The sequence below is a fragment of the Cygnus atratus genome, chromosome 18, assembly GCF_013377495.2.
Source record: "Cygnus atratus isolate AKBS03 ecotype Queensland, Australia chromosome 18, CAtr_DNAZoo_HiC_assembly, whole genome shotgun sequence".
Taxonomy (NCBI): Eukaryota; Metazoa; Chordata; class Aves; order Anseriformes; family Anatidae; genus Cygnus; species Cygnus atratus.
Window position 1 is genome coordinate 6,560,769 of NC_066379.1, and position 24,709 is coordinate 6,585,477.

Below are 24,709 nucleotides of genomic sequence, written 5' to 3' on the forward strand. Positions count from 1 at the left end.
CCCCGGAGCTTCTCGGCTTCGGTGGAGCTGTGACAGCTCATGCCAGCCGCGCTCTGGCCTCCCATGTGTCCTGCTCACCTGGCAGCACAGCCACTCCAATATTGACTTAATTTACCGGGGAATTGGGAGCTCGGAGACATTTGCGCTGCACGGCGACAGCTGCAGGTGAGGGGCAGGGAGAGATGTGCCAAGGATGCGAGATGGCCCAGGTGTCTGCTGGGGGGCAGCCAGGGGCCTGGGGGACATACAGAGGCCTGGGGGGCATCCAGAGCCCTAGGGGGCATCCAGGGGCCTGGGGGTGGCCAGGAGCCTGGGGGGCAGCCAGGGGCCTGGGGGCTGCTGCGGTGCTGGCGGAGGGGCCGGTGCTGCGCTGCTGCCCCTCTCCATGGTGCTGACACAGCCCGGCCGCCCGCAGCGAGGTTGTCTAAATATTTGGATTTCCCCACTCCGTGAGCAAACAGTCCGAGGCCTGGTTCAGCACAGAAGCTGCAGAGCAGTCAGCAGCCGCATAAATGTGCGCAGGGAGGTGTAGAGCTGCGGAAAGCAAGCCATAAAATGCTGTCTCTTGTTTTTCTTTTTTTTTTTTTTTAAATAGGAACGGATCTTCCTAACGCTCTCTAACTACATCTTCACGGTTATCTTCCTGACTGAGATGACAGTTAAGGTAAATGAAGCTGGAGGATAAGTGTGTTTGTATTATATCAGTGATATTTTATTGCATTGGACTTGCAAAACTCCTAGGTCTACCAGTGACGAGCGAGGTGAATATTTTCCCCCTCTTGAATCATACTCAAATACCCACCACACGCCTTATTCTGAGCACGTTTTACATCAGAACAAATTTCACTGAAGTTGCTCTTGATTTACACCATTATATGAGCAATGGAATGCTTCAATTCAGCAATCCTTCCCTATTCAGCAAAGCTCTTGAGCATATGCTTAACTTCAGCCATGCATGTAAGTCCCATTGTCTTCAACAGCCCATTGTCCTCAACAACCTAAGCAGCTATGTGCTTTCCTGAGGAGGAAGATACTTAAGCACATTGAAATTCTGTGCTGGGTTTGCTGGGTTTGAGGCAGGAGGCTCAGAAACCCACTGCTGTAAATCTCTCTTGTGTAATTCATAATGATCTCACAGAACAATTGCTCTTTCTATGGAAAGTTTCTCTAGTTTCTGTATTTGCAAAGCTTGTAACCGATTGCTCTGGGTCAGCCACCCTGAACCTTTCCTCCAGGAGTCTATAGAAATAAAACACAATCAAACTTTTTCTGCCAGATCTAAACATGTTAGAAACACTTCTGTGCAGCTAGGCTTAGTTGCATTAAAAATACATCATCTGTGAGGGACAATCTGGGATGTATCTGCAGAGTTATTTTACAGTCCTTGCAATATAACACTTTGCTGATTTGTCTCATTAGGCTTCTATACTGGGAAGCAAATGGACTCACAGACTTGTATCTGTAAATAATGCACTCTCAGCAGGTTGCTAACTGGAGAAAACATATTGGATGCAATAGTCCTAATTTGTTGCAACTTGTTGTCCGGGCAGGTGGTGGCACTAGGCTTGTGTTTTGGGGAGAAAGCCTACTTGAAAAGCAGCTGGAACGTGCTGGATGGGGTGCTGGTTCTCATCTCGGTCATTGACATCCTGGTCTCGATGGTGTCAGACAGTGGCACGAAAATCCTGGGGATGCTGAGGGTTCTGAGACTGCTGAGGACGTTGCGGCCCTTAAGGTAAGCAGAGGATGGGGAAGACCTAAAAGCACGTAGGGTGTGCGTGCCGAAGGGGTAGCTGAGCTGCTGCTGCAAAGCAGCAGCACTCATGCAAGGGAAGGGGCAGGCGAGATAAGGGCACAGCGTGTTGTGCCCAGCCTCCTGCTGCTCCCCAGACAACGAGCGGCCGCGGGTCCTGCCGAGCCGCAAGGGGCTCCGGGCACTCGCTGCGTTTTGGGACCGGCCCCAAGTGCAGTAGTAAACTGATCAATGCCTCTTATGCTCATTAAAACACACATCCCCTGCTATTTGTGTTCTCATTTGCTCTGCGTAAAGTGCAGTTTAACAGCTTCTTCTCCCCCTTTCCTTCAGGCAGTCAATGGCTTTCGTAACAAAGAAGGAAATTAGTAGCAGGTGGCAGATCATTTTTAAGGAAGCAGAGACTAAACTGTTGCTTAACCTAGAATGCGAAGAAGCCTTTTCCCCTCAATTTCCCGTTAATTTTAAGGAGATGTTTATTTTGAATATTGCCCCAACAAGCTGCAAGCAGTTGTCCTTCTGACTCACTCCCCCACCCCTGGCAGCAGGCACTATCCCATGCTCCGGGGCAGGCACCCCTCCAACAAGAACTTGCCCCAGGAGCAGCACCCGTTTGGTCCTGTACCCCAAGGCATGAAGGTTTCTCCCCATGCTAAATGCAATCCCTCTTTAATGCCATTGTTGCTGGTCTTGTTATGCAGCAGCTAATAAACCTTCCTGCTCAAAGCATCTTTGTGTGGCTGTCATATCTTACTGCTGCTTCCTTCATAAAAGGTTCTCTTTGAGTCAGGATTTTCTCTTTCAGGACAACAACAACTAAAAAAAAAGGACCCTGCTTCTGACAGAAGATGTTGTTTTACTACCCTTGTGTGAATAATAAGTCTAAATAACAATGGCCATGACCATACATTATATATCTTTCAAATATTCTTAACAGCTATGAAAGAGTTTCTGTTAAATTGGGCTATGTGTATGTTGTGCTTGGAGAGTTTTAGGACATGAGCTGCTTTAATCATTTTTATCTGGACAGATTTCCTGTTGGTGTGGTTCATCTCTCTGGCCACACGACTGGACTGTCTTCCTACGTGACTCCAGTTCAGAATTTTTTCTTTTCAAGTGCCCCCCAGCATCTCCATGTCAACTGTTGTTTCTGGGGGGAATTTCTGCCAGATTTGTGGTTTGTTGGATCTGTTCTGCTCTTCTGTTTAGACTGATTTTTGACCCATGTTAAGAAAACCTGCAAAATAATCAGGCTATCTCAGGGTAAAAGAAGCATCAGTTTCCTGTCTCTGAGCTGCAGAATGCAAGTTTCTCTCTGGAGGTGGTGTGGTTAAATCAGATGTAGAATGAGATTTTTGGGTTGTGCTGAGCCCTGCTAGGGTCGCTGTCTGACCCTGCCACCTGTGTGCTTCTTTGTGGATCTGTAGATCTGCCTTGCCAGAACTTGAGGCTTCATTTGCTGGTCTTTCCCTGCAGTCACCTATATGCATGAGTAGTCTGCAGTTACGGGGAATAATCCATGGAGTAGCTGCAGGGTGGAGGAGGACCTGCCATCTGGAGCATGTGCAGGATTAGGTCCTTCCATTGCTATTCCATTCCTGTTGGCATTCAATATGTTTTCTCAAGAGTGTCTGAACGTTTTCAGCCAACACACTGCTTTATACTACAAAGGAAATGTAAAAAGACAGCAACAAGCCCATTCCCTAAATATGTTCGCAATCAGTTCTATTCCCCTGTAATTAGATTTGTAGGAAATGAAAAAGCAGCCATCAAACCAGGGACTTTTCACTAAGTCGTAAATCTCCGCCTGTGGAAACCCATCTGCCTCGGCGATGTGCATCCGGGCTGCCCCGCTCTGCTGCGGGTCTCCATGTCCCTGCTGCGATCCCCAGCTGGATCGGTGCAGGACGGCAGCAGGATTGTGCATGCCATGGCCCTAGTCCCCATATCAAGGTCAAGTCCCCCATGGAGACCAAACCACTGGTTTTCCTTTCTGAAGTGACAGCTTGTGCCACCACTGGGGGATGGAGCCGGCCGCCCGCTGCCCTCCCATTGTGCAGGCACCCTGGGGACAGGGCAGCAGGGACAGCACCATCAGCAAGCAGCCACAGCTCTCACCCTGAGCTCGAGGGCAGGGACAGCCCTCATCGCATCTGTGTTGGCTTTTCTGGTTGATGACTAGAAGGGGTTCTTGCAGAAAGACCTCCCTTGTTCTGTCGCTTGTTTTCTCCCGTGCAAACAACCCCGCTGCTTTATGCAGCACACAGAGCCACACATGCTTGTGCCATTTGCACAGGCATAAAAAAAACTCTGGCCTGCGTGCCAATCACTGGCTTTTGATTGCATGATTGATTATCAGCCTCCAAATTGAATCCATGAGGATTCAAGCCCAGCTTTATGACCAAAATTCCAAAAATATATTCACAAAGGAGTGACATTTAAAGATGTTTCCATGACCCTCTGATGTTTCAGCCAGTAGAGGGATTGCTTATACAATAACATTCCTTCCTAATGCGTTCAACCTGCTCTTGTTGGGATCAAGTGTTGTAGCTTAAGATACAAGAGAAATCAAGATTGAAAATGTATTCAGAATTAATTTGGTTGGACTTCAGTGCTGTTTTACTCTCTACAGCGCCTGGGTTTTGCCTTTCAAAACAGATGGATGAATTATTCACTCTTCATACCATTGCAGTATGAAATAGTCGTTTCATAGACTCTCTTCTCCCTATCATATTATCACCTTTGCTTTTTTTTTTTTTAATCTGTGGAGGAAGGCCTTCATTAATGTTGATCTGCTACTTCATCTAAGTGCTCCTTCTTCATCTGAGTGCTCTAATCAGACCAGCAGGCTTAACGTTAGGAAATGTGATCCAGCTGGGGTGAGGCTGGCAGTGGTTTCGGAGTGTCTCACACAAGGGGTTTGACAGCATTGTGAACGCTGAGACCAGCAGAACCAGGAGGAGCTCGAGGGATTAGCATTTCTTCACAATGAACAAAGAACAGTCTAACTTCAATTTCCCTATTTGTCATACGCTTAATGCAGATGGGAATTGCCCTGAATGCAACATCAGCGAGTCTCCGGCTCTGGCACGTCCAGAGGGCTCCAAATCAGCTGGATCCTTCAGCAACAAATTGCAGGAGTGGTGGGTCAGACAGTACGAGTCTGCAAGCCTGATATCAGCAGGATCTCGGGCAATATTGATGAGGCACAGGGATGCTGTATGTTGACATATTGGAGCTGACACTAATAATCTGGAAATGCTGAGGATTTCATTGGCACTTCCGAGAGAGTTATCAGGCTCTCAAGAGAGACAGCAGGAGTCTTTGCATGGACTTGCCTCGACATTGGATCAGGCCCTCAGTCTGAGGCAGCTCCAAGGTCTGAAGGTTTTCATTAGTAAGAACTATCATTTTTCAAAATCTTTTCAAAGTCTTCTCTCTCCGTAGGGCTGGAAACAGCACTGGCATGGAGCTAGACTGGTGGAAGCTTTTGCCCTCATGCATCCTCATTTGAGGAATTCCCTGGTTGATCAAATCTCTGAAAGCAGCCAAATGCTGCAGTTCTTCAGCCTTTTTTTTCTCTGTACATGCGACTTTGCTAAGTCAGACGAGAAACCTCCTATTTTCTATCTCTGTTGGATACCAAATAGTATACCACAAGGGAAATCACTTTATTATTTCTAGGATAGGTTTCGTTAATAACCGTTGGAGAAAATTATCAGCTTTAGACTCTGGAGGCTAAATTTCTTCCTTGTTCTCCCAAATTTAAGGATGCTCCAGTAGTTAGACCACAGACCTTCAATTTACAAGGCCTGACTTCCGTTCCATCTTGCATAACTGTGGGCAAAATACCTAAGCCAGGATCCCAATGTACCTAATTTCTATTGAAATCGTTGTACGTGAAGTGCCCGCAGAGCTCTGGGAACATAACCATGATCCTCCTGTGCCTCAGTTTCCCATCTGTAGTTTGGCAGTTGTAATAGTGCAAGGATAGTGCAGGGGTAATATGTGAAGGACACTGAAAATCCTTAGACCATCTGAGGATCCAGAAGTTTGGGATTCAACCTCAGACTGCCTGGCCCTGCATGCTGACATGGACTGGGAGGAGTCCTCGACCTGCAGACACTGCCTGCTGGATGAGCCACCCCGTTGAATCAGGCACAGGTCTCAGCCTCGGTGCAGGTACGACTGACAGCAGCAGCCTGCCTGCCCCAGCAAGGACCTCAGCCTGGAGCAGTTCTTGTAGGCAGCGTTGGCAGCCCACACCAACTGGTCTCCGCACTGCCACGGCTGCATGGGGTCCACACCATCCCCTGGAGCACCTCAGCCTCGAGCTGCTTCTCTCTCTGAGCCTTCTATAAGCCCTCCTCCCCCAGCTCAATTCCTAAAATACCCCAGGTCTGAGCATCAGGAAAGCTGAGGTGTCCGAAATAAGGAGCCACACCAGCTACCTGGAAGAGACACCCAGCGTGAGTAATAGAAGCATCTGCCTTTTGTGTTTGACTGGTAAGGGAGTGGATAAAAATATCACCATCTGTTTCTTTTTTAAAAGGATAATTGATGATTTACCCTTGACATTTCGAGTAAATATTTAACCAGAAAAAAGGGAAATAATTTTTAGGTTTTCAGGATACTGTTTAAAGCCAAGAGGCTTTGAAAGAACTGGTGCCTGTGTGCTGAGCACCACAGTTTGCTCGAGCTGTGGGCTCTGGGGCAGGAGAGGGCTCGTGCAGGCTTGGCCATGGTCCCAGCCCGGGTCAGGCAAGCACACGCTCAGGCCATGCATGTCAGGCACATGGACGTGTCCATGGGGACCTCTGCTGGGAGCACCAGAGACCAGAAAGGGGGAGAGATGAGAAGAAATTGGATTTTCTCCAGACAACAGAACTCCAAGCTGTGCTTCAGGCGGGGCAGCTGGGTTTGGGGCCAAACGGCAGAGGCGGTGAGAAGACTTGATGGCAAAAGAGAGAACCAGGCAGAAACAAGAAGGTGGGGAAGTTTGTGGCACTTTTGAGTGCCAAGTGTTCAGAGGAGCCACCAGCCTGTACCCAGAAGCACGCGGGCGCTTCCCCCCTTCAGGCTGACGCAGCAGACAGCTATTTCTGCTCTGGGAGAGCACAGCTTCTGTGGCATCAGTACAAGCTGATTTACAGAGCTAGTGAAATGCTTAACTCCAGTTGGCATCAAGAGGGGGGAGGTGTGCAACCTCTTCAGATGCCTTTGTCAGTCCCCCAGCTCTCCACCTTCATGTCTGTGATCCTGAATACGGTGTTCATCCTGCCCAGCATGGTGAGATGGCTTCTCTAACGCTCACAAGCTTTGTCCTTTCATCATAATATTGTCTTTGAGAGTATAGTACAGTTTCTCCTCTTTTATACATATATTCTAACAAGCTTCTCTGGTGATGTGCTCATTATTCTCCACCAACCTTTCCGTATAAGCTAATCCTCTGTTAAGAAATTCTGTGCAGTACCAGTCAGAGAGGAACTACAGAAATGAGGTTAGATTCCTGCAGTCCCACTGGTGAAGTTCCACCTGGATGACAGCACTGGTTCTGTAGCTGAGGCTGTACAGTGGGTATAAAGCTGAGACTGGTGGAACCAAGGGGCAGCTCAGGTCTCTGTACACAGCAGCACTGTGGGTGCATGTACAGACACCTGCAGGCAGCTGTGTAAGAGTGGCTGCTTCATTTCTCCAGGCTGAAGCAGAGAAATCAAGAGCCTTGCCTAAAACCACACAGGAGTGCACTCTGGGACGACTCTGCAGTCCTGGACATGCTATAGACATAAAGGTGTGTGTTTGTGGATGAACCAAAACAAGAGGCTGCATCCCAGGGAAGCTGTGATCAAGTATGGAAACTAGAAAGCTCTTTGGGCCAAACAATAGGAATAGGAAAATGCCAGGCTTTGAATATATTGTAATGTGTGGCAACTAGAAGAAGCTGATCAGGAGGTGGATCAAGGGTAGACAGCGGGTTAGATCAAAGCCATCATTCTGAGTTTAAAAAACATGGGGCTAGCCTATCTATCTTCCTTCCTAGGTCCTCCTCCACTGACCTTTCTGGTCTGGCTCTTCTCACATGGTTGCTTCCCCTCTCTTCTTTCGTGCAAGGCTGTATGCATAGGCAGAGATCCCTTTCCCTCAAATACTTTAACAATCTCTCAGGTTCTCCCATCATGTTTTTTTGAGTTATTTGCCATTCTTAAAAAATCTCTAACGCTGTCTTTTCCACAGGTCTTCTATTCAGGGAGGAGGCAGAACTGGGCAGATCAGGACTAACATAGGTTTTGTGCTTACTTGCCCTCGCAGAGTCATTAGTCGAGCCCAAGGACTGAAGCTGGTGGTGGAGACTCTCATGTCATCCCTAAAGCCCATTGGGAACATCGTGGTCATCTGCTGCGCCTTTTTCATAATCTTTGGGATCCTGGGAGTTCAGGTGAGTCCCTGTATGCCTCGGCACCAAGACAGAAAGTGTAGCAGGCCCCGAGTGGCTCCACAGCTGGGTATCTGTAGCAGCATGTGCCCTTTCTGAAGCCAAACCCATGGGGCTGTTCAGTCTTGCTGGGGAATTCTTCCTCCCAGCGAGGAGGAGGCAGATTTCCCATTACTAGTCAACCATTAGAAACTCTCTCTTACGGCCTACCAACAGTGACCAGCTACGTGCATCACTAGCTGTAGCTGAAGTAGCAGTGGTTACAGCCAGTTAGTGGGGTTGGCTTTGCCTCTTTCTGGCTTTGTCAAGGTCTTGCAGCCAGCTCTAGAAACGTGTGTTGGTTTTGAATACCTCACTCTGCTGCAGCTAACAGCCCCGAATGACTCAGACCCAAAGGCTTGTGCAGCTGTCAGTCCACACCTCAGCAGGACAGCGTGGCCTTTCCAGTGCTCTCAAAACACAATTATTCCTGACTTTCCAGTCTTGGCTATGTGTCACTTGATGTGTTGAACTTTCTTGAAGCTTCCCTATTGCATGTGGTGGTACAAAAGCCAATGTGACGACCCCCTTGGAGGCACAGAATGGGCTTTCTTCATCCTTTCCCCACCACAAGGACTTTTGCTCTGCCTCCAGCAGGACATAAATCAAGCTATTTCGCCACTTTCTTCCCCTGGCCACACCACAGAAGGGTCAGGCCCAAGGCACTGCATGTACTGCCAGAAAAACTCTGCTCGGGAAACTGTTAAATCCCATTCCTGTTCATTCTTTGAGATAATGTGGGGACATCTCCCCTCCACCTTTCTTCTAGGTTTAAAGCAATAGGGAAATAGAAACTCTCAGGGCTGAAATTGTAGGTTTGTAAACTCCAGAGAGACCTTGACCTGGAGATTCATTCAAGTTCTGACAGTTTGTATAACTGAAAGCTTGCAGAAATAGAAATTTCTGAGTCTGTTTCCTGCTGGCACTGCTAGCAATATCCTCAGTCCCAGGAGTGCAGGAACCCAGGGGAAAAAGTGGCAGAGTTTCCAATGCAATTGGTTTCTCATTACCTGAGAAGAAGAGATTGTTTCATATAAATATTCTGACATAACACTTATTTCTCTCTGAAGTTTATCTGATATGTCATGACCAGCTTTGGAAAGCAGTTCTGTTTTGCTTTGTTTTTGGAAAGGTGTCTTATATAATATTTCATACTAATATGCAGTTTAAATAATAAATACAGCATTGAAAATAAACAGAGGAGAAAATCGTGCCATCCATAACCATCACAGCAGCTAGATTGGCTGAGTGTTACAGTACAACAACATCCATCCATTATACTCAACAGATGCATAAACCTAAGCATATCCCATAAAACAATATAAAACTCAGACACAGGAAAATTTATGCCAAACAACAAAACTTGCAGTATGCTCTCTGAATTTCCTCCCTGCTAATTGCGACTGCTTCTCCTAGTGACTTGCAGTCTTCTGTTAAATTGTCGTGACTATCGATGTGCTTAAGTGGTAGACACAAGCAAGACTGAGCCTGTATTCAGGAAGCAAAATTCTCCGTTAATATTTATGTCTAATTAGGTGTAAGATGAAGGATGTAACTATTTCTATAAAAAGACGATCTCTCAAAATTACAGTTGGTTTTCCCATGTAAATATAAGCAGAAGATAAAACTACAGTTAATTTAGTTCTTATGCTACACAAATCTAGACTTCCAAGCTTCTAATGGTGTTTCCTCTTAGCAAGATTTTTTGTTGTGCTGCTTGTCCACATGTGGCTAGGCATCATCGGACACAAGTAACAGATTGATAAACAAGCACACTGCAAAAACACTTGGTCTTTCACTTTCAGAAATGCTGGAATCCGTAGCTCCAGTTGAAGCACAGCCAGCAAGCAGCACTTTTACAAATTGGGCTTTTTGTTTCCAAACCCAGTTAGTAGCTGTGTTACTGCTCCCATCTGACGGGCATTACAGTCCAGCTCCAGGAGAAACTGTATTTATAGACAATATATTAAAACCGTTGTTTACCTTCCTGCTTAATTAAAACTTTTTGATCTGTGCAGGCTATATCTCCCTCGCCTGCCTTACAAACAGATAGTGTTTCTCCATGGAAAGATCAGGGAATGCTTCTCTTCTTACATCCAGAGTTTTATGATTGCATTGAGTGGTGATTAACTTTGCATGCCTCGAGAACATCCTTCTGCCACTGCTGATTTCTGAAGGAAACCCATGGAGTAATGTGTGGGCTTGTCTTGTTCGCTATTATTTCTACTGATACTTGAAATGAACAACAGATCAAAAACCGTCAGCGTCTTTTCTCTGTATACCCAAGCAGTGTTTTAAGGAGCCTGGAGAGCAGGTTGCCACTTTCCCCAAAATCAGTGATAGTAATGTTAATAGCTTCTGTCAGCAAATAAAATCAGGTTTGTTGGATGTCTTGCAGGCTCCGAGCCCACCCATTCTGCTAGCATCCATCACCCTGTCTGGAGCAGTCCTCCCCTGCCACTTTCTGTTCTGGCTGTGAGAAGCACCAGCTCTAGAACTAAGTACACGGAGGCTTGTGTTCCTTGTGCGGGTGTACATCAGGAGTTTACTCCCCAGGAGCTGCATCTCTCCTGGTTTACACCAAAGGAAGCAAGGTCAGGATCAGGTACCCAGCCCCAGCTGGGCTTGACTCTTTGGGCACTGTGTGAGGAATATTTTCAGTCCCCTGCAGGGCTGCAGAGCCCAGTGGTGGCTGGAGAACAGCATTCAAATCAGAGACAAAGTGCTGCCAGCCCTGCACACAGCAAGAGCCCAACATCAGCTGCAGCAAGTCGGCTTCTCTCCAGCGTGTCCCCTTCTGACCTGTACAAAGCGGAGCAGAGCTCAGCGCTGCACCTCTTTAGTGCCACCTGTGTGCGGCTGGCAGGGCCCCCATTACGCCTCATTTCCCGGTGACTTTTGCAGCCAGCATCGCTGGCTGGGCTGAGCCGTCGGAGGCATCCCACGTGTCGCAAGCAGCAGCGGAGTGGTCCCGGCGATTAGCCCGGGCTGTGCCAGAGTTGGCGACCCAGCGGCAATGGGCTTTCGGCTGGTCTCAGACCACTGAACCACACAACCTAATGCACCAGGTGGGTGTCCCAAATGGTGTGAAGTCATGCATTTGCTCATTAGGTACATATTATACAGGCTGCTCGCACTCAATAACCCGCATGAACAAGGCCATTTCCTTTAACTCGTCTGGTCTGCATGGGCTGTGCAGAATTCCCCATGAGAAATGCCCATCCTCTGCAGAGAAATCCTGTGGTCCGAGCCATTACCTTTCCTCTCTTCTTTATGTGTTTTGCAGCTTTTCAAAGGCAAGTTTTTTGTCTGCCAGGGGGAGGACACCAGAAACATCACAAATAAATCGGATTGTGCAGAAGCAAGCTACAAATGGGTCCGGCACAAGTATAATTTTGATAATCTCGGCCAGGTATTAATAGAACGGTAATCTGCTTCTTTGCTCCTTTACCTCCTTGACTTAAAACCTGTGCGTTATTATCCCATGGGATTTTCTTACAGGGCACTACCAGTCACAGTAAATATTCAGTTCACATATACAGCATTCTGTCTCTGTAAATCCCAAAGGTGGTGTTTCCAAGCAGGCATACACTTCTTTTCAGAACAGAACAAGCACATGTGGCTTCTTGGAGTACTTAATTGCTTCACTGCTACATAACAAACCAAATATATCTTGCAGAAGGGCTTGTCTAATAGAGCCGGACACTTTCAACCATCTCTGCGACACTGCCTTATTTTAGCTGTGTGGCAGGGACTAATTAGTAGGGAGCAGTAGAAACCTGGAGGGTGGAAGTGAAGGTGCTTTTGTGTTTGGCTTTGTGGTTTCCGAATTAGCACTCATTGCTGAACCGGGTGCTGACATTGATTGGGTTTTGCTGCCAGGAGAAACCTCGGTCATCACAGTGTTCCATTATCAGCCAGGTAATGACAATCCCCAGACAGGAAAGGGCAAAGAAGAGTAAAATTTTACAGGTAAAAAAAGCTTTACTGTAACTGCATGTAACTTTTTTTCTGTGCGTTTCTAGGCCCTGATGTCTCTCTTTGTTCTGGCCTCCAAGGACGGGTGGGTGGATATCATGTACGATGGCCTGGATGCTGTGGGAGTTGACCAGCAGGTATGTGGTTGCCAGAGGTCACAAGCTTCAGCTCTTTTTTTGCAGAATGCTGTGGTTTGGGGGGCTTGCGGGCTGCCAGGAAGGCAGCCATGTCCTGGGGTGTGTTGAGGAGCACTGGGAAAAATCTGGATTTGTATCCAGTCTTTTTGCTGCAGATTTTGCCACACTATCAGTGTAGCTAGGCCACTGCAGGGGAACTACACCCGTTGAAGAATGAATGCTGGCCTTCTAAAGCAATTTGGGCATTTTGGGAGAAAAGAACTGCTTTGTGTAGGTACAAGTTTTCAGTGAGGGAGACGATAGCTGCAAAAGATGCAACTGTCCTGCTGCTGGCAGAACGGACGTGGTTCTGTCCTCCTTGTGCTTTGTGTTTGAGCAATATTCTGTCAAAACATCTCAGAAGGCTCTAGTTTTCACGAAGAGCAGAGCACACTGACCTACCTCAAAGGGGCACCCACTTTCAAGGCTGTGGATGTAGTAGCTGTAGACATTGGCTCCCATTTTTTTGAGGTTCAGTTGATATTTGCCTTCTTCCCGTGCGCAGCCAGTCATGAACTACAACCCGTGGATGCTCCTCTACTTCATCTCCTTCCTGCTGATCGTGGCCTTCTTCGTCCTCAACATGTTCGTGGGGGTCGTGGTGGAGAATTTCCACAAGTGTCGGCAGCACCAGGAGGAGGAAGAAGCCAAGAGGCGGGAGGAGAAGAGGCTTCGCCGGCTGGAGAAAAAGAGAAGGAGTAAGGAGAAACAGATGGCTGGTCGGTAGTCTTTCCACATCTTTCTGAGTCCTGCTTGACCTTCCACACAATCCCCTCCTCCCTCCCCTCCCTGCCTCGCGTCTGGTGATCATTCTTCTCCGAAAAGCATGTCCAACTATGAAATTTGCATGAAGGAAATAGTGCTGTTTTAGGCTGAGCTAGGAGCCACGGAAGCCTTTTTAATAGCTGTGTGGTTTGCAATGACCTTTCTATTGGAGGTTATTTAAATTTAAAAAATAATGATAATCAGACCTGGAGCTTCTTGGATAGCAGAGCTCAGTGTTACACAAATAGTGACAACTGCAAAGATCAGCAGTGCCGGATGCCACCGTAAATCTTCTGAATCACGAGCACTGTTGCTGATAACTGGATTCACTATTTGGTTTATTACAGCCTTGTAATGCCACAGTGATGCTACCTGTCCCATTTATCAAACAGGTTTATTTATTGGTAGAGTAGCACCACTGCTATTCAAGAGTGTAATAAAATAATAGAGCCATCTCATTCTAGTAATGCTTAAAAACCCCTTAGAGAAACATATCAATGCATTTGCTTGAGAAATACAGATTAGAAAAAAAAAAAAAGCAATTGAGGAGAGTAACTAACTAGGCAAAATGGCATTGATGCAAACTGATCCAAACGCCAAGCTCAGTGTGCAAGCTTGCAGCCCTGCCTAGAGGAGGCTTTAAACGTGAAAGGATGCTCGACCTCCACTCTGTCAAAAGTCTATCTATCTTTGTCTTTTGGTCTTTTTTTTTTTCTTTAAATTTGATTGAAAAAGGAAGGAATATGTCAGCCAGAGGTCAAGGTCAGAGGTACTTTTCTTCTCGCATGCTCTCTTGTGACTGAACTTTCTCCTTTGCCCTCCGTGTCCATGGCCTCACTTTTTCCCTCCCCAGTCCGTCCGCCTGCTGCTCACTCCGTGTCCCCTTTCACATTTCTTCTCTATCTTTGACAGACTTCAGTACTGTTTAAGAGACTGTCTGATCAAGTGCTTGTTCTCAATGCTGGTAATATTAAGTCTGTTTTATTTTATTTTTATTATTTTTTTGAATAACCTAAGGGGTGTTTAATAGCTGTGACAGGCTTAATTGTGCAACCATGAAACACAAGCATGTCTCAGCCTTTCTCGGATCAGCACTCACGCAGCACTTTCCCATGTCTTTAAGTCCCATTAGCTTCACAGGTTTTGTAACCGATAGGATTATTCACACCAGCCTCTGGACATCAAACTTTGCTTTATGCCGAGAGCCTGGCTTCCTCGACACTCAGTGGAAAGACGAAGGCTTCCCTCAAGAGCGCTGGAGGACACTTTAGACTGTTCTCAGTTAAGTGGGATCCAGGTAGAAGGAATTGGTTTTCACACCAAGGAAATGCCTAGAAAGCACTTTTGGTTAGTCCAAGTTCCCAAACACGGTTTCAGGCTGATGGTTTAGAAAATGCTTTTAAATGGTGAATAGAAAGATCCCTATTTAAAGTTGCAGTTTTGAAAGGCAGATGTAGAAGAAAAATAGATGTTTAGTTATTATTAATGACCTTATTTATAATGCTAGAGGAACTAGATGAAAAGATGTAAGTCTGGGCAATTTCCCAGCGGGAAGGAATCACAAACCATCCTTTGAGATGTAGTTATTCATTCAGTCCTATGAAATGTCTAATTAAAGAGGCAATAAACAGCTATTTTACTGAGGATCAAATATTGCTGAGTATTCAATCGCCATAAAAACCTTTGAAGAGCAAAGTCTAAAGCCCTCCAAATCGCTTCAGAACAGTTTTCCCAATTCACGTCCAGCAAAATGCTGTTTTTAATTGACCGTGTCCAGCTTTGCCCTCGAAGACAGCAGATGTCACAGCTTAGCTTCGTTCTGCATGGTGGGAACTTACAGCAAATACCGAGATGAGGCTTTGGTTGTGCCAGCAACTGCATGGGGGCTCCTTCTAGCAGGGCTTCCTGACTGTCCCCGAATCTACCTACAGATGTCTATTTTTCATGTAGCCAGATGTAGACATCTAACAGTTGTTTTTCTTCATAGACTTTTCAAATGCAGTTACCCAGTCTGAAAAGCAGAGGAGCGTGTGGGATCCTGGTTGGTGAGGTGTAGGCAAGTGCAGGAGTGGTTGCTGTAAGGTGCGCTGGCCCAGCAGGACACGTGCCCCACCTCAGGTACAAAGTCTGTCCTCCAGGAGCGTCTCCTCCTCCACCACCATCAAGCCAGGGCGTTCTCAGGGATCTCTTGGGCTTCCACCTGTGTACACGGGAAAAGCACAAGAGCCCTTCAGTGTTCATGACGAGCCTGTGTGCCCGAGCCCACCCTCCATGGGACGCGAGGAGAGGATCCGCAAGGAGATGCTCGCGGTAGAGGCAGTGGAGAGCACGAGAGCCGTAGGAACCTCTCAAGGGGAAGGGAAGTCTTGCCGCGTGTCCTGCCGGATGATTAATGCCGTTTCGTTCTTTTAGATCTAATGCTGGATGATGTATTAATGGAGAGCACAGCCAGTGCAGTGCAAGGTACTGGGAAGTCGTCACGTCTCGTCCCACTTGAATGGCAGTGCTGTGTAACTAACGGCTGGCCACGCTGCTGTGAGGCATCCCACTAAACTGTGTGTGTGGTGCAAAGCTCGTTTGCTTACTTCATGGCACACGCGTCTCATTCTGACCTGCAGGTCTGCAGACCTGGCTCAGGACTGACACTTGCAAATCCTTAATTTATCCCTTGATCACGTTATGTTTTTCAGTCATTTTTTTTTCTGGTTTTCGTTAAAGCACTGTCAGACTTTTCATAGCTCTTTTTTTTTTTAATTTTTGTTTTGTTTTGTTTCAGAGAATAATGTCTGGACTATGAAAGGGGTCCTTTATTGTTTATGCTAGCTTTCCAAGCACAGACTGAGGAGTCTCTGAATAACTTGCAGGAGTGTCTCTGGAAGGCAGGCAGCCTCACTTAGGGAGATCATTTCGTTATTTCGCCAGCCCTCGCTCCTTGCTCTACAAAAGCTGTGCAGCAGGGAGGCACTGTATTTTTCAGCGGGGTAAAATCCAGGATAGTGCAGATCTGCCCCACACTAGCCCTCAGCAGGGACATGGGTTTATCTGTAGTGCTGCCAAACTGGTAAATTCTTCATCCTGATAGAGATAGAGATAGAGATAGAGATAGAGATAGAGATAGAGATAGAGATAGAGATAGAGATAGAGATAGAGAGCTGCTCCACCCATGAGGCATCTTGTAAGTTAAAAAAAATAAAGATGCCACCTCATATCCTCTCCAGGCTCTGCAGGGATGGGGCAGCTGTGCTGGAACCCGCTCAGGGTCTGTGCTAACCACCCTGACCCGCTGCTCGCTGGCGTCAGCCTGTCCCCTTTTATTTTTAGAAGAAGCTTTGATCTGGCAAGCATTTTGTTTAATTCATAACTTAAGAATATTAGCCTGAATAATTAAAGAGGCGCCAACGTAGAAACAAATATAGCTGTAATTTTCGACAAAAATAATATGCTGGGAAAATTGTGCTCTTAAAACTCTCACCTGTGAAAAGTCTCCCACTGCCTGAGCTGGGAGCAGGGCTCCATCCATCTGTCACACGCTGCAGGGAGTTTTGATTAAATAGAAATTGCAGGTGAGGGCAATTGGCTTTGGCTGTGGAGGGTAACTCAGGGGGACAGAGGTTCCCGTCCTTATATTTCTGAGCCCTTTGGAAGTTATCACAACATGCTTTCATAAACCCTGAATCTCCTTTCCATTGCCATTTCTGGTACTTTTATTTCTTTGCCTTCATTCTTGCTTTTCTTGTTGGTCTCCTCTCTTCTGCAAAACTGGCCACCAGCCCTCAGGGCAGCACCGGGGGTTGCCCTGGGCGTGGGGGCTTCTTTGTTTGTTCTTTTTGTCTGGTTGTGACTCCTCTTCTGGTCGTGCAGAGTTACGTCAAGCATGTTTTATGGTATTTTATTTTATTTTTAAGGCATTGAATTCATTCCAAACCCCTCTGTTATCCTGTGCAGACTCAGAAAGAGTTCTGGAGTCTGCCTTTAAAAAGTCTGCGATTGTCAGGTCTGTGCTTTGTGTTGCCTTTTGTTGCCCTTTCTTTGGATCCCATCTCGGTGAATATGCCACGCTGCTCTTCAGGCGCTGGCGTGAGTGCGCGGAAAGATTTCTTTCTGAACCCGACTGCTGGAGACATTAGGGAATCGATCCTGGGTGCTGTAGATGAACCTCCTGGGGTTCAGTGGGAAACCTGAAGTTGTGACCCCAGCACTTCCACACATCTCTGCAGTTACTAAGGGCTGCCTTTCTCTTTATGTGAAGATAAGATGGGGAATTGTGTGCGTGCACTGCTGCCTGGTGCGTAGTGAGAGATTACAGTTTTATTTTTTCCTTTTTTTTTTTCCCCCCGAAGTCTACATTCTATCACAACTGGAAACTTCACAGTGGAAATAATTTATCATTTTCCATTTTTCTTTTCTTTTTCTTTTTCTTTTTTTTTATAAATCCATTCAGTACAATAAAAGCCAAGTAAAATGCTGTGTTTAAATAAAAAAAAAAAGTTCCTTCAGTGCAAACTACTTTTTAACCTAATAATGTTCTTGATACAGTTTGTAAATCCGGCTGCGTCATGGGCTCATTGCTCACGGCCTTGCTGCCGTCCTCCAGATATACTCAGAGCTGCAAAGGAGTTAATTCCCTTATTATAGAAGGAGGAAAAAGCCAGAGGAGACTGTAATGGAATTGTCCCACTCTCGTGAATTCCAATTTCCCATGCCCACGCAGCTCCGGCTGCAAAGCCACTTCAGGGAAAGTGGCAATTTCTCTCTTGACAGAGCTATATTGGGAGACAGTCCTGCTCCAGCAGTGGCACCATCCATTTTGGAGCTAACAGGCTAGCGGCAGGGGGCATCAGCCCCGGGTTTTACTGGGGAGCGAGGGAGCAGCACGGCGAGATGCTCAGGTAGCCCAGGATCCAGGCTGGCGCTGCTGTGGGCTGCTGCCTTCTGCTCACCAGCCCTTGGCAGGCATTGCTCGCAGTCATAATCCCATGGGATGATGCAAAGAGGAACAGGGAAAGTCTGCTTGGGAAACAAGTCAAGCTGAGAACCCATAAAAACAATTAGCTAACAGTGAGTGCCACTGTGGCAGGCATCTGCCCCGTAGAGCCCATTTCCCAGGACAGAGGGACAGGAAGGGTTCTCTGGACCAAAAATCTCTCTGCAAAATCACCTTCCTACCTGGGCTAGGAGGAAATTACTTGGGATCCACTCTCTGAGCTGGTTTTCTCCAGTGTAACTCCATCTAAATCCGAGACACTTCTCTCGCCCCCACTTCTGGCCTCCAGCCACAGTGAAGCAGCTTGATTTACATCCTGTTTACCAGCCTGATGTTTCGTAGTGGGCTTTTGCTGTATTTCCCCATCTTCTCACATTCTCATTCTGCCAATTCTTCTTTCTTTTGTTTGTTTGCCCTCCTACTCTTTTCTTTAATGCCATGTGTGCCGGGAAGCCAGTTAACCTTTCCAGTAATAACCGAGACTAACCCAGAGCTCTTGTTGTTCTTGACACAGTGTATTGTAACAGTACAGTAATGTGGTGTTGTGTTAGTTGTGAAGTTCACCACCTGGAGTTTAACAGATGTCTGTATTTCCCAAGATGTTGGTATTGTTTAGATCTTTATTGCAATAATTATAAAGGATACTGTGTGATAGGGGGCAGGGGCTTTGCACCTGGATAATTACAGATGAACAATACCCAGTTTAAGTGCAGAAATGCACAGGTCATCTTAAATAAATGGTGTTTATACAACAGCAAGAAAAGCAGTTCATCTGTCCAGAAAGTTCCCTGCCTACCTAGGCACAGTAGCTGTTTGTCCACGGTGCTCGGACAGCATGCTCTTTTGTGTGTGCATCATCTCGAGGTAATTTCTGTACTGCACTAATATGCATGGCCAGCATGCGGGGAACAGTGAAGTGAGTGACGGTATGATTTATAAACAGGGTTGACAAATCCCCTCCTAACAAAGTTAATGGTGAAGGACAAAGCATTTACCGATGGTAATTTTCTAAGGCTGCATCCACCACAGCAGCAGCCACAGACATTTGGCTCAGGAAACCTTGGGGATGCGCTGGGAAAGGTGACAAGGAGCTATGGTGTTTGGGAGAGGGGAGAAGCCTTTGCAGATAGGTGAGCAATTAGCAACCCTGTTTATAAGGTCATGCACTGACTAATCCAGGTGCAGGATCCCTGCACAGGAGACATTTTAGAAGCTCTCTCTAAATCCTCTCTCTGTTCTAACAGCGTCGGTGCTATTCTGTAGGATTTGGAATTACCTGTCAATCAAAGCTAAGAAAAATTTGAATTCCAGTGTAATTATTCATAAGTAAATCCACTGCAAGAAAAGGCAGAAACATTGACATTTTTCTCTTTGAATGTGAATTATACATAAATGTAGAAGAAGTAAGTGATCCAATTACTATGGTGTTTCTTTCTGCGATGATAAGTTGGTTCATAAAAATAGGTCCTGTTCCTAACTTAATTGTATTCAAACATTTTAGTTAATTTGCTACTCATAATTTAGCATAATGTGATCGAGATATCTTGACTTTATGGAGATTTATGCAGATTCTGAGATATCTGACAAAGTCTTTTGAGTGAGTCAGCAGCTACCAGTCTGCTTTTTTGTAAGCACTCAATAGATTCAGCATGAAAATTCATTTTACAGACCTTTTCATCGATATCGTGCTTTAGCACTCTGGTACAGATCACCTAAAGCACAGTGCAGATCAGAAAGTGAATATTAATACTGCCTTTTATGTGATGACACTGAGGCAGAATTTTGGACGTTCCAAACCCCTACAGAATAAAACTGCTAAAGGATTTGTCTCTCTGGACCCTGGGCTGTAGGGGAAAAGCCTGTCTCTACAGAAGAAAACAAAACTTCTCTGATTCTCAGGATTGTGTTATGAAGCAGGGAGTGCATGAAACCATTAAATCTATGGTTTTGATTGCAATATTATTGACTATTGACAAAGTAAATTCTATTTCCAGGCAAAACTTAATCTTCTAAAATCAGTTTTCCCTGAGGGCAACCCAAACCTGGGCTTCACGGCTTCCTTTGGCCTGACTTTTTGCTCGGAGTAATGTATCAAACTGTACATTTGCTCAGCAGCACAAAATATCAAGCCATGTAATTCTTACAGCTCAATAATTTTCATAACCAGTTGATCATCTAATTAGAAGAGTAATATTACACTCTGACATATTCAAGACAGTCCTTTCCACTTCAATCTGCATTATAATGCCTTCTTGAAAATTGTACTGAATTATATACTCAGCCTTGGCATTTCCTCATTAGAGATTAGGTGAGTAAATGAGTTTATCTCTAGGAACATTCGAGGTCTAAAGAGCATGTCATCCCTGCAGCAGCCCAACCTGGGAAATAGTTGAACAGTGAAATCTGTACTTTGATAATCTTGTATAAATGGAGGATCGTTATTTTCTAATCACTAAGGCTGACTGATCAGTTTTCCTTGGTATTTTTATGGACCATTTTTCAGCCCTCTGACAGCCAAAGTGTCGAATTTTGTTCTCTCCACAGTTTATTGCAAAGAACATAATAGGACTGAATTACTTCTCTTTCAAAGACCACCGCTGAATGCCCTGTATTTTTAAGCTATTGTTACTAAAATCTGTCCCCAAAATCTGACCGCTAATTGGGCTTTCAGATACTTTGGGGACTTTCTAAGCTCAGTAGCTAAAAAAATGTTGTTTTAATTTAAATTTTGTTGAAATTTCCCTACGGTGAAAGCATTCCTTAGCACCACAGTAATCCCAGCTCACCTCATCCTTGATGCCATAAGGCTGAGTATAGCGCATGTCCCGCTGAAGACATTTAATGGATGTAAGATGATGGGAACCCAGCTGTGTATTAAAAATGGTAACACGCCAGCAAGGGAGGGCGAAAAAAGGAAAAAGACAGCATGTTGCTGTAACCGGTGTAGAATTTATCATCTTCGGAGTCTGGAAAGTGAGGGCGCATTGAATTGAGCAAGACACAGAGAAATGACTTGACGTGCCTCTCCGCTCTCCTCCTCCCGCTGCAGAAGCACAGTGCAAGCCCTACTATTCGGATTACTCCCGCTTCCGCCTCCTGATCCACCAGATGTGCACCAGCCATTATCTGGATCTGTTCATCACAGGTGTCATCGGCCTCAATGTGATCACCATGGCCATGGAACACTACCAGCAGCCAAAGGTACCGGGCCAGGGGGGGACAAAGCAGGGGGAAACATGCTCAGCCGCAGTGGGATGAGGTCGGTGGGCACAGTTACGGCCACTTTTGCTGTTTGACCTCAGGGCCCCATTCACTAAGCCCAAATCATCCCTTGGCACCACTGCACATACCCGTCCTACATCTGGCTGCCAGCTCAGACCATGGCTATCTGTACCAGGAGCCTGTTGCATCTCTTCCTTCTAGTTAAGTGCAAGCTGACTGCTCTGAAAATGAGGACGGGAGCATGTTTGTATCGTTAGCTAGAAGAGATCATCACTGAAGTCTTCCATTTGACTTAACATTCCCACAAATGAAGGAGAAAAAAAAAATTGCACTTGTGAAATCTTTTAGAAATGTTTCCCCCAAATCCCCAAAGTCCTGTAGGGCCTAATTTTCACAGGCACTGGGTTCCATGCTGGTCCTTAAAATACATTTTAATATATTAGTGTGCTAAGCTCCTGAGTTGGTCATATTCTGAAAATAAAAACAGCCTGTCCTGGGATGTAAAGTCTCTTGTGCGTAAGAATGAAATGGAAATAGATGCCTTTGCCATATAATGTGTACTTATTTTTATTAGCCACTTTCAGAATGAATAAATACAGCACACAATAGGAAGAAATATTCTTTAAGACTAGACAGAGCTTGAATAGTTAACGTAAAAAAAAAAAAAAAGACCTTCAAGCAAGGGGAAAAATATCCTCCAACCTATCATAAAGAAGCCAAAAAGTGAAAGGGCACAAGCCCAATTTATTTCTTCTGTTCAGGTCACCTTTAAATACCCTGGAAGGCTCATTGCATGATTCAGTCATTTGGTGATGAAAAAGGTTGTTGGCTAAGGAGCTTGTATTGGAATCGCTGGAGGGCGTGCATCTTACCGCAGTCGTTTTGCAGCTACGTTTTCTCTTGTATTATAAAAATGTTGGGCAGGCTTTTGTTTTTAATTTTCTTTAGGAAAATAACATTTTGTCTCTAAGCCTCTGGTATGCAGCATCTGGGTAATAACTCCAAACTTGGTCTGTGCTGAGATGACAGCACTGCTAGGGCCATGCATATGTTTGAGGGCCTTGCTGAATCAGGGCCCCACAGTCGCTCCGGGCTGGGTAACTGATGGTGGGGATCCCACAGATATTTAAGAGGTTAAGTGTACCAAAGAGCTTTGTACCCAAACTAATGATTTCTTGGCATGTTGGTGATGAGATACTTAAGAGGCTGTGCAGGATGCTGCTACTGCAGTGCTCCTTTGCAGGCATGGTTTTTGGGATGAAATCAGCTCCGATGGAGCTCCTGGTGGTGCAAGAGCTGCCCCAGCCAGGAGGCACCTGTAGTTATGGGCCAGACTGGGACACCTGCAGAGGGAAGGGTGGCAGAGGAAAACCCAGGCCGCTCAGTCCTGCTGGCTTGCTGTCCCAATGCCCTGCTCCTTGCCAAAAGCCCAAGGTGAGGAGTAAAGGACAGGCTGTCACCAAGCAGCCATTTGGCCAAGGGCTCATGCAAACCCAGCCAGCCCTCAGCTCCCGCAGCAGCGCACAAACGAGCACGTGGAATGAAATTCAGCTTTCTGCAGAGAGCACGAGGATTTTGCGCTGCTGACAGCTGCAAATGCAGCAGTTCCTATCACTTACCCAAGTGATCTCAGCCAGGGCTGCGTTCCTGCCAGCAGCAGCCAGGTCCCTGTGGGCTTTGAGTCATGCCTTGGGTTGTTAATGTCACCCCATCCCGCAAATTATGTTGGGTGGGCCAGGGCCAGGCAGAAATGCCATCTGTGCACTCCCTGGAGTACTGGGACTTTTCCTTGGGACATTTCTCATCATGCGAGAGGCCACGGTTGGAGCCTTTTGTCTGTAGTTAGGAATTGAGGAGCTGTGGTGAAAGCAGGAGAGCAGGTTTGAGGGCAGCACAGCCCCTCTGCAGAGCTGGCATCTGACCTCAGTGCTGTGTCCACATCCCAGGTTCTCGATGAAGCCCTGAAGATTTGCAATTACATCTTCACCGTTATCTTTGTCCTGGAGTCTGTCTTCAAGCTTATTGCCTTTGGGTTTCGTCGCTTCTTCCAAGACAGGTAACTAAAGCTGTGTGTTGACCGTGAGGGCAGCTGCAGGTTTTTAGAGTCAGCTGCCCAAATTCAGCATCTTAGACCCCAGCACTCTTCCCGGTGATAACATCTTACACGTGGGAATGCTTTTTGGTGTGGCCGGTGGAAACTAGGGTAGGCGGACAATTAGGATGTGAGTTGGAGACAGGAGTGTGCTTGTGAAGGAGAGTGACTTGCACCAATTTGGTGGGTGGACAAAATTGGAGCAAGTCACTCACCGACTGTCTGGTTCCCTTCTCACACTGGCTGCATGTCCACAGAATCGTGAGGACTGAGTGAAGTGGCAGAATTTGTGCCAAGGGAGAGACTCTGCTCCTGAGCAGAAATCAAAGAGCAAAAGGACCTCTTTTTTGTGCAGATGCTGAGCAGCAGATGAAATGGCTGCTTTCTCTAAATTTCCACTCTCGTATCTCACAAATAAATATTTTATGCCATTGGTAAATCTTTCTCCTCCCATTTTCACCTCCTTCAAGGTCAATACCAAGAGCCCTGGCACTGAGCTGGACATGACGTGAATCATTCAGCAGCCGGGGGCATGGTTTCACACGTCTCCCCCCATTTCAGCTTTCTGTGCTGGGATTACGTCTCTGTCTGACCCGGCAGGAATCTGTGGTGTCTTTCCTTCACCTGGTGTGATTTTTATTCTGAGGACTGGGCACAGGCTTCACCTCTTTCTGGGGTAAAGCCCACGCCAAGGTCCACGAGTGCTGTGTCTGGAAGGGGCTGACAGAGGCTGCAGCATCTCCCCCGAGCTCTGCAGCCTCTGGGTAGAAAACTGCCCTGCTTTGTTTCTGTTTCCCTTCAGTCGAGAATAACGTTGGCTGTTAGCTGATTTTATAACAAGCTGCATTAGTTATAATGATTTCATAACATAACTGCTTTTGTATAATACCCTCAGAAAAATGCTGTAGATTCATTTGAGTGCGAGAACCATTGAAATGACTGGAATTCATGTGAAACAAGCTGCCTCCTGTTGCCAGCTTCTTAGTAGATGTTAAACTTCATTTTCTGTTGTCTCCAGATGGAACCAATTAGATCTGGCAATTGTACTGCTGTCTATCATGGGTATCACTTTGGAAGAGATTGAGGTGAATGCTTCGCTACCAATTAACCCCACTATTATCCGAATCATGAGGGTTCTCAGGATTGCTCGAGGTGAGACAAATTAAGCAGAACTGGCTGGTGTTTGAGGTTGCAGGGTCCCCTCCAGGAGAGAGTTAAGCATTGGGAAACAGTTCTGGGGCACATCCCCATTGCAGTGTGCATAGCT

The 24,709-nt window shown here is 46.3% G+C and overlaps 1 protein-coding gene across 1 annotated transcript in view; it reads left to right on the forward strand.

Moving 5' to 3' along the window:
- CACNA1G (calcium voltage-gated channel subunit alpha1 G) overlaps positions 1-24,709 on the forward strand; it is a 129,418-nt gene that overhangs the window by 85,397 nt on the left and 19,312 nt on the right. Inside the window, exons 21-30 of the mRNA XM_050714371.1 lie at positions 596-664; positions 1,551-1,735; positions 8,063-8,189; positions 11,512-11,637; positions 12,251-12,340; positions 12,885-13,077; positions 15,557-15,607; positions 21,178-21,329; positions 23,297-23,406; positions 24,461-24,594. Coding sequence (XP_050570328.1) covers positions 596-664; positions 1,551-1,735; positions 8,063-8,189; positions 11,512-11,637; positions 12,251-12,340; positions 12,885-13,077; positions 15,557-15,607; positions 21,178-21,329; positions 23,297-23,406; positions 24,461-24,594 — 1,237 coding nt within the window. The remainder of the gene's footprint in view (positions 1-595; positions 665-1,550; positions 1,736-8,062; positions 8,190-11,511; positions 11,638-12,250; positions 12,341-12,884; positions 13,078-15,556; positions 15,608-21,177; positions 21,330-23,296; positions 23,407-24,460; positions 24,595-24,709) is intronic.